Below are 12395 nucleotides of genomic sequence, written 5' to 3'. Positions count from 1 at the left end.
TGCAAATAAAGACAACCCTGAGATACCACCTTACCCCAGTCAGAATGTCCCACATCCACAAATCAGCCAACGACAAATGCTGGAGGGGATGCGGAGAAAGAGGAACCCTATTACACTGCTGGTGGGAATGTACACTTATACAACCACTTTGGAAAGCAGTCTGGAGGGTCCTCAGAAAGCTAAATATTGACCTCCCTTATGACCCAGTCATACCACTTCTAGGCATCTATCTTGAACAACAGAAGCAATATACAAGGACACATGCACCCTCACGTTTATTGCAGCATTGTTCACAATAGCCAGGATATAGAAACAACCCAGATGTCCCACCACAGATGAATGGATCCAAAAATTGTGGTATCTATACAAAATGGAATATTATGCAACCATTAGAAATGACAAAATAATGGCATTTGCAGGGAAATGGAGCTAGAAGAAATCATGTTGAGCAAGGTAAGCCAAGAGCAAAGAGACAAATGGTACAAGGTCTCCCTGATAAGTGAATGTCAAATCCAAAATGTTAGGTGATAGGATAAAATTAACAGAACTTAAGAAACAAAGGACTTCCACTCATCTGGTCGAATCACTACTAAATAACCCCATGCAGCTGATCACATGTATGGTATATATGTGCACACCAAGAGGGAAACCAGGAGGACGACACAGAACTAGAGGGAATCAGGGAAAAACATACAACTGCAGGACCCGTCAGCTGCACTGGACATTGACCAAAATGAACTAAGCAACTTAATGGCAGTGATGGGAGGGAGGGAACAAGTGGGAAAGAGGGAACAGCGGATGCTGCGCAAAACAAAAGGAATGTACATATCACCCAATGTGGAAGAAATAACTCTATCGCAAAGCTCGTAGAACTCATAAATGTTATAGACCGCGATAGACAATTTGCTCCAAGAAAGTTAGAATGTGTTTGTGACTTTAACTGAGCATCACTATCCCACAATACTGTGAAATTTGGGAAATTATGTAACCACTTAATCACAATAAAAATTTTGAAAAATAACATGAAGACAAGAAAAAAAAACATGTGTTGGTCTTTCCTTCATTAAATTGTTTTGCTATTTTTATTTTTTTTTAAAAATCAACTAGCCAGGCTGAGAATGTAGTTCACTGAGAATGAACATGCGTAGCCTGTGCACAGCTTTGGGGACAATCTCCAGCAAATTCTTCCCTCCAAAAAAGGAAAAAGTACAGAATTCCTTCCCTCAGATGGCCATAAATGTAAACATTCCCTGTAGATTCTCAGTTGTATTCAATTGGCTTATTTGCTTCCTAGCAATCCTGTAAAATGTCTTGATTTTTGTACCACTGCAGTAAGTTTTGAAATGGAAAAGGGTAGACCCTCCAATTCTGTTGTTTATTCAAGATTGTTTTCACTTTTCCTGGATCCTTATATTTCTATATGAATTTTAGAGTCAGCTTACCAATATTGCAAAAGAAAAAGTCAATGGGATGTTGATATGGATTTAAAGAATATTTCATCTTAACAATATTGTCTCCTAACCTGTGAATCCCATGGCAACATTTACAGGGGTGTGTGTGTGTGTGTGTGTGTGTGTGTGTGTGTGTGTGTGTGTGTGTGTACGCCCACACATGCTGTTACTCAGGGCTTCATGCTCAGCTCAGGTTTTTTTGCTCACTATTGTGCTCTACCACTTGAACCACACCTCCAGTCTGGCATTTTGCTTGTTAATTGGAGATGGAGTCTTGCAGACTTTTCTGCTTGAATTGAACCACAGTCTTCCAGCTCTTGGCCTTCTGAGTAGCTAGGATTGCAAGTGTAAGACACCAATACCCAGTACACTTACAATTGTTGATGTACAAGTCTTCTATTTCCTTGATGAAATACATTCCTAGGTATTTTTACTCTTTTGGATATTATAAATAAAATTCTTTTCTTAATTCTCTTTAAAAAAATAAATAAAATATTTTTCATCATTGTTATAAAGGTGATGTACAGAGGGATTATAGTTTCATAAGTCACGTAATGGGTACGGGCCTTATTTGTGAACACAAGTGGACCTAGTGAAAATTAACCTGGCACAGATTAAGACACAAAGAAGAAAGTCAAATATTGTGAAAGACCAACTAACTCAGAAATGTAAAGAATACTTAATAGCCAGATAAAGGGAGTTTGTCTTCCCATTGTCTTTCCAATCTTTTGGAAGGAAAAGTATTACCAAGTAAAATATTAGAGAGAATTCTAAAATACAAAGTAAGATAACATTTTTAGGGATGTATGTACTATTTCATCCATCGATATCATATGAATTCTATGGACTGAAAAGACAACAGGAAGCACAAGTAGTGCTCAGTTTCATCAACACTGAAATTTTCACTTGGACATTAGGGATTGCACTGTTTTTTCACCTGCTTTATCTAATATATTCCTAAAATAGTCATTTGCAGCACAGTCATGAGAAAAATCACATGATTGTGAGTGGTTCTTGTTTTTTTATTATAATGGCATATTAAATTAATTTCAGGCTACTTTAGTTAAATTGACCTTGGAGCTTAAGAGGTGTGTATTTGGAAGTCTCTAGTTGCTGCTCATATTTCTTCTCTTAAATATAAAGGTCTGACAAAAATATGCAAAACCCGAAGTAACTTCTAATATACCATATGTTTCCCATCTTTGCCTTTGACTTGTGCTTAGCAGAGTTGTTTGTATCATTTCAGAGCAACAAACATGCACAGGCATGATGACAACAAGAAACAGATGCAGAGTCGCGGCATTCCAAATCGATGACACCTTTATAAGTCAGAATATGGGCAATGAGATGATACCAGAAGCCATGCTCTGAAAACCACCTTAATAAAAAAAAAAATTTTTAAAAACTTAATCAGACAATGGTTGTAGTTTCCAGCACGTTAAAATATGGCATAGAATCTGTTGAAAGGTATGTATTACATCTTTGAAGAAAGAGATTACATGTATTTGGGGGCAGGGGGAACAAAAGAAACTGGACCAAACGTTTGCAGAACATTTCATACCCCTCAGGAGAAATTAAGGGTCCAGTGAAGCATAGTGAGAAAGTATATGGTAGGAAAGACAGCTGTAATGACATTTCAAATTGAAATGTCATTGTACAGCCATTTTTAAATAATTTTAATTTTTTTTCATCTCTTTAGTGCCAGGCTCTGGTGGCTTACAGCTGTCATCCTACCTACTCAGGAGGCTGAGATCTGAGGATTGAGGCTCTAAGCCAGCCTAGAAAGGAAAGTCCTTGAGAATCTTACCTCCAATTAGCCACCAGAAAACTGGAAGTGGCACTGTGGCTCAGTGATAGAGCACTAGCCTTGAGTGAAAAAAAGCTCAGAGACAGTGAGGATTAGAACTAAGGAATGTGAAACTCTTAAAATTACCTGACAAAGTGTAGCTGTTCAATAAAGTTTGTGGTGAATAAAATAATAGTTATCTCCTTAATCCATATACTATCATCTCAATAGATACTGAAAAGGCATTTGACAAAATTCAATCCATTTAAAGGACCATTCCCCAGGCTCAAGTGGGGTTTATCCCTGGGATGCAAGAGTCACTTAACATGAGCAAATCAATAAATATAATCAGCCATATTAACAGAATGAAAGATAAAAACCATCTCAATGTTGATTGATCCTGGGGGATAAAACAGAATAAATTAAAATAGTGGCAATTATATTAACTAAACATGCTCAGGAGAAGAAAAGCAAGCTTCATGTTTGGGGGCTATTTGTGAATACTAATGTCTTCCCATGAAAAGAAACCCAAAGATACTCTTACCAGGCCAAGGATGCCTGCTCCAATCCCAATGAGAGGGCTGACAGAAATAATCACCAAGGTCAGTTTCCAACCCCTGTAAAATCCCAGCAGGAAGCAACAGATGGCTGAAGACATGCGCTGAATGAAAATGGCCAATTGATCAGCAATAGCCTCGTTGATTTTATCAACATCACTAAGGAAAAAGAAGTTCGATCACACAGCTGAATTTGGTTAGTTCAAATGTCATGTGGGGTCATTTCCCTCTGTCCTTCTTAAGCATCCCCATCTTGGTTTCACGATCACCCTTGAGTAACATCACAGCTTCTAAATCATGAAAAATCCTCAACGTGGTGGAGCTGTTATCAAGCCTCTCCTCCTAGCCAGTTCAATTTTTCCCAGCTAATAGTCATTCAACTTTAAACCACCTTGTTTCTCTCTTTCTCAGAGCTAATAATCCTGGGTTTGTCTGAAGAGCACTTTATGCTTTCTTCACAACTGTTAAGTCCTGTCAGTCACAAGGCTTTATTCACATATGTACTCAGTCATAAACCTTGGATAATCCCCAGGAAGAAGTCATGTCTTCCCTCCCATGTTTCCACAGCAGCAATGTGTGTGTGGAGAGGAGGGTGGGAGGGTGTGGGGGGGGGAGGGAGGGTGGGTCTGTGTGATTACTGAATTCTGTTAATGGGAAAGAGACAAGTAACTAAACACACAGATTCTGGAGCCAGAATCTCTGAATTCAAATCTAAGTTCTTAAGGCAAATTATTCAGCATTTTTACACCAAGGTCTCCTTTGTGGGTTTCATTACACTGTTTGCATGTACACAATTTATTTCTATAATATTTATCTTCCTACCCATATCACCCTCCCCTTCCCTCCTCATCTGCTGATTCCCTCACCCCAACCAACCTTTCTTTTAAAATCACGACATATTTTTATTTAGATCCAGCTTCCTCATATATTATACAGCTTCCACGTGAGCTGATCTTAGCTTATCTCACTTAACAAGATAATGAAATTCTCTTTCATAATATTTTGTTTATATTATTATAATTAAAGATGTATAACCAAATTATAGTACCTTAGTTTCAGTTTTTAACAATCATATAAGAGGCATTGCCTATCACAGTGTTACACTACCTATAAAAGTCCAACATAAGGGACAAAACCAATCTAACTGAAAATGTTTTTAATGTGTTACTTAGTTAGAAACAAAAGTATTGTTAGCAAAGAAAAAAGGGACACATTAGAACATTGTTTTATTGGTTACTTACTCAGAGAATCTTGTATTCAGCCCTCCCACAGAATTACAGTCAAACCATCCAATTTCCATTTTCATTATCCTCCTAAAGTAAACTTTTCTCATTTTCTGAACCTGGCGAGCTCCAGCTACTACCCAAAAGCAAATCTGGAAATGGACAAAGGAGCATTTAGCATTTTGATGTTCAGAACAATAATATTTTCCATGGTTGCAAATGGAAGGGAAATAATTCACAAAATGCCTCTTCTTGGGAAATAATGTGTGAACACACTGTACCTGCTGCTAATTCATAGTGAAGGTGAGCAGAACAACTTTGGAACATGGCCAGACATCTGAGTTAGGAGCCAGCTCTGACATGTAAGTAGGCACGTAACTTTTGGACCTTATCAAGCTAGAGGCCTCTTGATAAGCACTCGTGCATAGTTTGCAGGTGATGACAATTTTCAGAAATTGCCAGACAATCACTATGACACAAGCAGGGAATCAAATCTGCAGCTAGATTTCCCATAACTAACATAAATAACTCTGTCTTGAAAATCCACAGTATCACAATGAGAAAAGTAGATTCGCTTTTCTTGACAACTGACATTAACTAGAATTCTTGAAAAAATAATGGGGAGGGGGTATTTCATTACTTTTTGTTTTTATAGAAGGCAGCAAAACTGCTGTAAGGGTTAAGTAACCTCAGTTTTTCTATCACTAAATTCAGGAATATGTAGATTCGGTTTTACAAAACTTGGACTGGAATACCGTTTGGTAACTTCAACGATAGAAGAGAAAAAGGAAAGTGTATGTTGTTTCCTTTGCCTCCATTTGCCTTGCACTTGGCTTTCTCTGGTCTACTTGGCTTCCCTCCACAGACACTCCTACAGCTGTGCATTTCCAAGCTTGTAGTCTTTCCAGTTATGACCTGAGAAGATAGGCCTGCCCATTTTCACCTATACTCTGGAAATACAACTGTGATTCATAGAGCTTCTGAATAGCCAGCTTCAAAGCTAAAGGCCACACTTTGGGTTTCTTTGTAATGTTTATGAGCCCAGACGTTGATCTAAGGTAAAAAGGAAAAGCAACTAACTTGAATATAGGCTGTCAGAAATACAGCGACACCAATTCCAATATAGATGGCAGAAAACTTGATCATCTCTTCCTCGATATTCAATATCCTTCAAAAGAGGGAATAGAATGAAGACACTAATAAGCAGGATCAAGCCAATTAGGATCACATGTGTAGATGCAGCACGATTTTAAAATAAACTTATGTATTTCTGTTAAATATAAAGTATTTTACCTATGCAATTACAATCAAGCCAATCAAACTTTAAACAATTCTCCTGGTACCAACCACAGCAAATATGCCCCTTATTTCTTTTTTAATTTAATTTTATCTTATTGTAAAATGATGTACACAGAGTGATGTACTCAGTTACATAGTAAGGCAATGAGTATATTTCTTGTCAAACAGTATTAACCCTTCCCTCGTTTTCTACCACTCCCCCCCCCCCCGCATTTCCCTACCCAGCAAGTTGTTCACTTCTAATACAGTGTCTTGTGAGTATCGCTGTTGCGTTGGTTCACCTTTTGTCTTTTGTCTCACCATTTTCTTATTCCCTTTCCCTTCCCCAAATCAGATAAACATATATACAAGGCACAGGGTACCAAAATCAAAAGCAGCGACAACAGGAGATAAACCAAAGGAAAAAAATGAAAGATAAAAGAAATGACTTCACACAATACACTTAAAAAAAAAACCTCGTTTCCATATCTTGGAGTTCATTTTGATTAGCATCATTTATATGGTCATGTGTACATAGCTATTGAGCTATTGTGATCCTCTGCCAGGACTATCCTAGACATGTACAAATTATTACAAATGAGTGAAACCATGAAGCCTATGTTTCTGTGAGTCTGGCTTACTTCACTTCATAAGATTTTTTTTCAAGTTTTTCCATTTCCTTACAAATGGCTGTCCCTTATTTCTAGAGGCATAGATACCAGGATTTTGAAACAATTCATCAGCAGTTGCTAGAAGGGACCCTAAACAATTGCTTGGTCCTAAATCCACTTGCCCCTTCTGCTTACACATATGCAGTGAGAGATCAAACATAGGTAAGGAAAGGCTTTCACAAGATGAACAGGCTTGTCTGAAAGGACACTGGAAGAGAGCAGTGTGCTGGATATTGAGAAGCTTCCTGTCAACTGTTTTAGTCATCTAAACCAGCTCTTTGACTTCTCCATCTCGGGGTGACCCTAGAAAATACGTGTGTTATCTTCCCATAAGAAGATAGGTGGGAACGGTTTATTAGACATATCTTACTGTGGACTACAGCTCATGTAGCTTCCCTCAGCAGAACAATGCAAAAATTTGATGGCAAACACATTGCAGGGAACAGCAAGGGGTGTGTGTGTGTGTGTGTGTGTGTGTGTGTGTGTGTGTGTGTGTGTGTGTGTGTGTGTGTGTGTGTGTGTGTGTGTGTGTGTGTGTGTGTGTGTGTGTATTTTTTACAACAAAGCTTTCCTGCTGTGGCACAGGGTTTAGAATAGGCAGGTCCAAGGAAAACATAATTCCAGTCTCTTCCTCTATAGTCACCTTGCCTCTTCTCTCTACTGTCAGATTTCCCTCTGCCTCCCTCCGGGTAACTGTCCTTGTTAAAAGCAACTATGAGGGGCTGAGGGTTTCGCTCAGCGGAAGAGCACCTGCCTGGCGAGCGCAAGGCCCTGAGTTCGGTCCTCAGCTCTGAAAAAAAAAAAAAAAGCAACTATAAGAGCTCACCTGCCAGAATCACTTTCTCGCTCCCAAGATACTTAAGTTGATTACATCTGCATAGACTTTTTCCATATAAAAAAATAGTCAAAAATCTCAGGAATTAGAGCCCAGACATTCAGAAGCCATTATCTAGCTTACTAATCTACTATCAAAATAAAGCTAGCCATTAACAGCGTCTCTGAGGATGAACATCCTCATACATTACCAGGGAAAATGCAATGTACAGCATTTTGACAAATAGTCTGCAGTTCCTCAAACCAATGAGAAATCTAGTTACCACACGGCCCACCAATTCCATTACTGTCTACAAATTTAGAGAAATAAAAATGTGTTCACACAAAAATTTGGACACAAATGTTCACAACAGCATTATTTGTAATAGCCTCAAAATGGAAACTACTGAAATATCCAACAACCAATGAAAGAATAAATAAATATGTATCCATGTAATGAAATATTACTCATATATTTAAAAATGAAATTCTGGTGCATGTATAAACACAGAAAAACTTCAAAAACATTACTCTAAAATAAAGAAATAAGGGTAAAGGGTCATGTATTATATGAGTCCTTTTGAATAAAATGTACAGAATAAGGAAATCTGAATTCAGAGGTTACTATTGCCTAGGGATGAGGGGAATGGGGAATCGGGGAGTAACAAATAAAAGGTGAAAGATTTATTGTTTTTCTAATGAAAATATTCTAAAGTTGGTTGTGGCAATGGGTGAACAACGCAATGGATATCGTACAAACCATTGTGTTGCACACTTTAAGTGGGTGAACCTTGTGGTATATGACTTGTATCTCAATACAACTACTTTACATAAAGTGCATGGCTATAAAATACCTAATTTCAATGTAGCACTTTCATGTATAAGCTAAGTTCACATTACTAGGAAAAGAGAATGAGATCCAGCTAAATGCATAGCCTTCGATTTCTGGTTTGACATGTTCATATGCAGAGCAAGTACAGACCCCTGATAGCTCCTGATAGCAGAAGTAGTCAGCCTCCAAGTGGCACCCAAAGATTCCTGTCTCCTGCTCCTCACATTCCTATATAGTCCCCTTCCAAACTGTAACACAGCTGGTGATCAATAGAACATTACAGAAATTACAGCATGACCTTTCCACAATTAATCTGACGAAAGGTTTTGTGGCTTCTGTTTCTATTCTAATTGGATGATAGAAACTTGCATTGTAATATTTTAATTGTCTATTGTATTATCTTCTTTCATTTACTTTTTTTGGTTTATTTGACTATTTTGAGCGGAAGTTCTGATAAGCTAATCGTGAAGACTGATGTTCTACAATTCTTATCAGTGTTATTCATTGAGAACCATTTCTAACACTATAGCTTAAAAGTTCCATCCAACAGAGTAAAAGAGATATGTGAAATATAACATTTTTCTAATTGGGGGAGGGGAAGGGAAATAACAAAATGCTGAAATAAAGATAGATACAGGTTGACCTATTGTAACAATGAGGTATACAAAACACTATGTTGAAAATAAACTTTACAACTTGGGAGGGGGGAAGGAGGAGTTGGGGAGGTGGGGAGGGTAGGGATGGTAGGGGAAAAAAACAGAGGAGGTAACAATGCTCAATAGGAAATGTACTCATTACCTTACTCATGTAACTGTAACCCCTGTGTACAATATTTTTACAATAAAAACATATTTTAAAAACTTGCTAGATATCCTATTCTAAATAATTCTCAGAATACTAAGCAGAAGAAGAATATGCTCCTAAATTCACCTAACAAATATTCATGAGCACCTAGTATCCCAGAAACACATTGATTTTTGACCTATCATTTATTTTCACAGTTTTAAGGCATGACAAGATATAAGAATTCTCTCTTGAATAAATTATTTTCATGAATATTATTAATTATCTCAGCTAATTTACATCATGCATGAGGAGAGTGATTAGCTTTATATTTTGTGGTTTTACCATTCTAACCTAATGGTTATACCATTCTGTCCTCCAGCAGAAATGAAGGGCTTAAAATGACAGTTACTGAATTCTCTTTCATTAAAGCTGCTTTGAGTCTGTAGACAAAAAGAAACTTCTAAGTTTAAAGAAGAAAAATACATATTTAGTAAATGACAAAGCTATTTCTAATCAGTTGGTTTGTTAATTTGTAAGGAGTAATTCTGCATGCTGTATGTTACCCTTGCTTTTCTTTCATCAAGAACTTATGAGTTTGTAATTCCTATTTATGAATGAGTGTTGATTGAATCATGACTGATTAGACCTAAGCTTTACCAAGACAAAGATCACCATTCGGAAGGTCACTGTGCCCTCATGCTCCTACCACTTCCTGCTATTTAGTTGGTGTTCAACAAGTTTTCATTGAATGAGTGAATTAAAAAAAAATTTTAAACACATTCCAAGTAGATGATTGGTGGGAGAGTATCAATGACTTAGAGAGCCCTAATCATAGCCTGAAACAAACCTGCAGAAAAATTTCAGAATGGAAGGCATCAATTCATTTGAGGGAGACTTTCCAAGTATCTTTCTCACCAGGATGTAACTTGCTCTTGATTCTTGAACCTAAATATGAGGATTTGCATATGCGAATAAGCTTGTTCTAAACATGAGGCAGCACGAGATAGGCTGCAGAATCCCTGCTATGACAGTGAGTCAGCCAGCGTATCAGCCAGACTCATGGATTACAAGGTGGACCTTCAGTCTTATCACAAAGAGAATAGTAGTAGTGTGCCTGCCCAACTTCTGGGTCTTCCTGCCCAGTTACATTTTGTTCACAACCCCATACTACGCTTGCCTGGAAACTGACCTACCAACTGTGGCCTGTGACTCTGAAGCTCCCGTTATAAAGAGAAAGCTTGGGACCATGGGATTCATTGACACAGGCACAAATCTAAGGGGCAGCAGGGACTCGGTTGGAAATAGAAGGAGCTCTTGCCTATGAGACTCAAATAAACTTGACCAGTCCTCTTCCTAGTGATGTGAAGTATTGACAATGTCATGTTCAAGTCTATAGTTAACCAGGTGATTAAATGTTGGAGCTGTAGTCAGTAAGCAATGCCAAGTCCTACTTCTGTTAAGATTTGAAAACTTTGTAAGATGGAAAGCACCTCAGAGCAGAGAAATTTCTAGAAATGCTAGAAATTTTATGCACATTCCATCTCAGACATTAATGTCCTCTTTACATACCTGATAATTTATGAGAAACAAAATTTAAAAATAATAATAATAACCTACCCACACTGTGTTCCATTTGTAACATTTTGGTTGAAGGAGCTGTTGATCCACACAATGGTGTTATTCACACATGCTTTTCCTGGGATATTGAGTTCTTGAATTTCAATGTCATAATTAATAAAAAGGTCTGTCAGTATACCAAAAACAATAATCATGCCTGGCTGGGCGACTCCATGGAGTGAAGCACATAAAGTTCCCACCAACATCAGCCAAATATCAGTCGATGAAGAAAATCGAAACTTGAAAAATAAAGGGTTTAGAGATCATCTATGGGTGAAAAGCAGGGGAAGTAAAAAGACTACTCATCTATGGGTGAAAAGCAGGGGAAGTAAAAAGACTACTTAATTTTAGCCACTAGAACCTGCCAAGTTTTGTCCTTGATAAGTACAGTTAACACTAATTATGTACAAAACATCCCATGCTTACATTGTTCAACCTTTCCTCTGAACTCATTCTCTTTACCTCAGGTGTGGACTTGATTATTTATCTATGCATCAACATCTTATGGGGGCATAGACACTGTTACAGATGCCATTGCTAGGTAGATACAATTGTATGGGGTGTTCATCAGTGCCATGAATGTGGCCCTCAGAACTAATCATGACATGGACAAGTGCCTACTTCCACCTGTGAATGCCTTCATTCTGTAATTCTAGACTTGTCCTAAGAATGTATATATATATATATATATATATATATATATATGCATATATACATGCATATATATATAATGTGTTGTGGTTATTGTGAAGATTTGTTACTAAAATGATAATATAAAAGCAGCGATTTCTTTTTCTTTTTCCCCTGGTTCTGGGGTTTGACCTCTAGGCCTGGGTGCTGTTCCTGAGCTCCTTTTGCTCAAGGCTAGCACTCTACCACTTGAATCACAGCTTCACTTCTGGCTTTTTCTGTAATCACAGAAAAAGATGGAGATAAGAGTCTCACAGACTTTCCCACCCAAGCTGGCTTTGAACATGATCCTCAGATCTCAGCCTCCTGAATAGCTATGATTATAGGTATGAGCCACTGGTGCCCACCTAAAACCAGTTATTTCATTTCAGGAGACTGTGCTAACCTATTTGACAGGATTTGTATGTTTAATCGGCATCATATTTCTATCACTATTCAGCCTGTTAACTTGTTTTCATGCAGTTTGTGACTGCATAACTAGTTGCTGTAGGTAAAACCTACCAAGACGATATAATGTAAAAGTTAATACTTCCACCTTAAGCTGCAATTCAAATTTGCAAAGCCAAAGTCATAAAGCAGCAATTTTATTACCAGTTGAAAGAAGCCAACTTTAGTGTTCTGGCCTTTCTTCTTATCTGGTAAGCTGAGGGGGGAAAGAAAAGAAACATATTTAAAGATCATTTTCCCCAAA

General features: G+C 37.7%; 1 protein-coding gene across 3 annotated transcripts in view; it reads right to left on the bottom strand.

Moving 5' to 3' along the window:
* Abcb11 (ATP binding cassette subfamily B member 11) overlaps window positions 1-12395 on the bottom strand; it is a 74407-nt gene that overhangs the window by 53300 nt on the left and 8712 nt on the right. For all 3 annotated transcript variants that reach the window (XM_042694162.1, XM_042694161.1, XM_042694163.1), the window contains exons 3-7: window positions 12296-12347; window positions 11015-11253; window positions 6098-6185; window positions 5036-5169; window positions 3782-3953 (exon numbers count right to left, since the gene is read on the bottom strand). In XM_042694162.1, coding sequence (XP_042550096.1) covers window positions 3782-3953; window positions 5036-5169; window positions 6098-6185; window positions 11015-11253; window positions 12296-12347 — 685 coding nt within the window. The remainder of the gene's footprint in view (window positions 1-3781; window positions 3954-5035; window positions 5170-6097; window positions 6186-11014; window positions 11254-12295; window positions 12348-12395) is intronic.

This window comes from Dipodomys spectabilis, unplaced genomic scaffold, assembly GCF_019054845.1.
Source record: "Dipodomys spectabilis isolate Male_0828 unplaced genomic scaffold, ASM1905484v1 ptg000174l, whole genome shotgun sequence".
In the NCBI taxonomy this organism is placed as follows: domain Eukaryota; kingdom Metazoa; phylum Chordata; class Mammalia; order Rodentia; family Heteromyidae; genus Dipodomys; species Dipodomys spectabilis.
The sequence above is the reverse complement of the archived record's forward strand: the minus strand, read 5'-3'. Positions and strand labels throughout refer to the sequence as shown.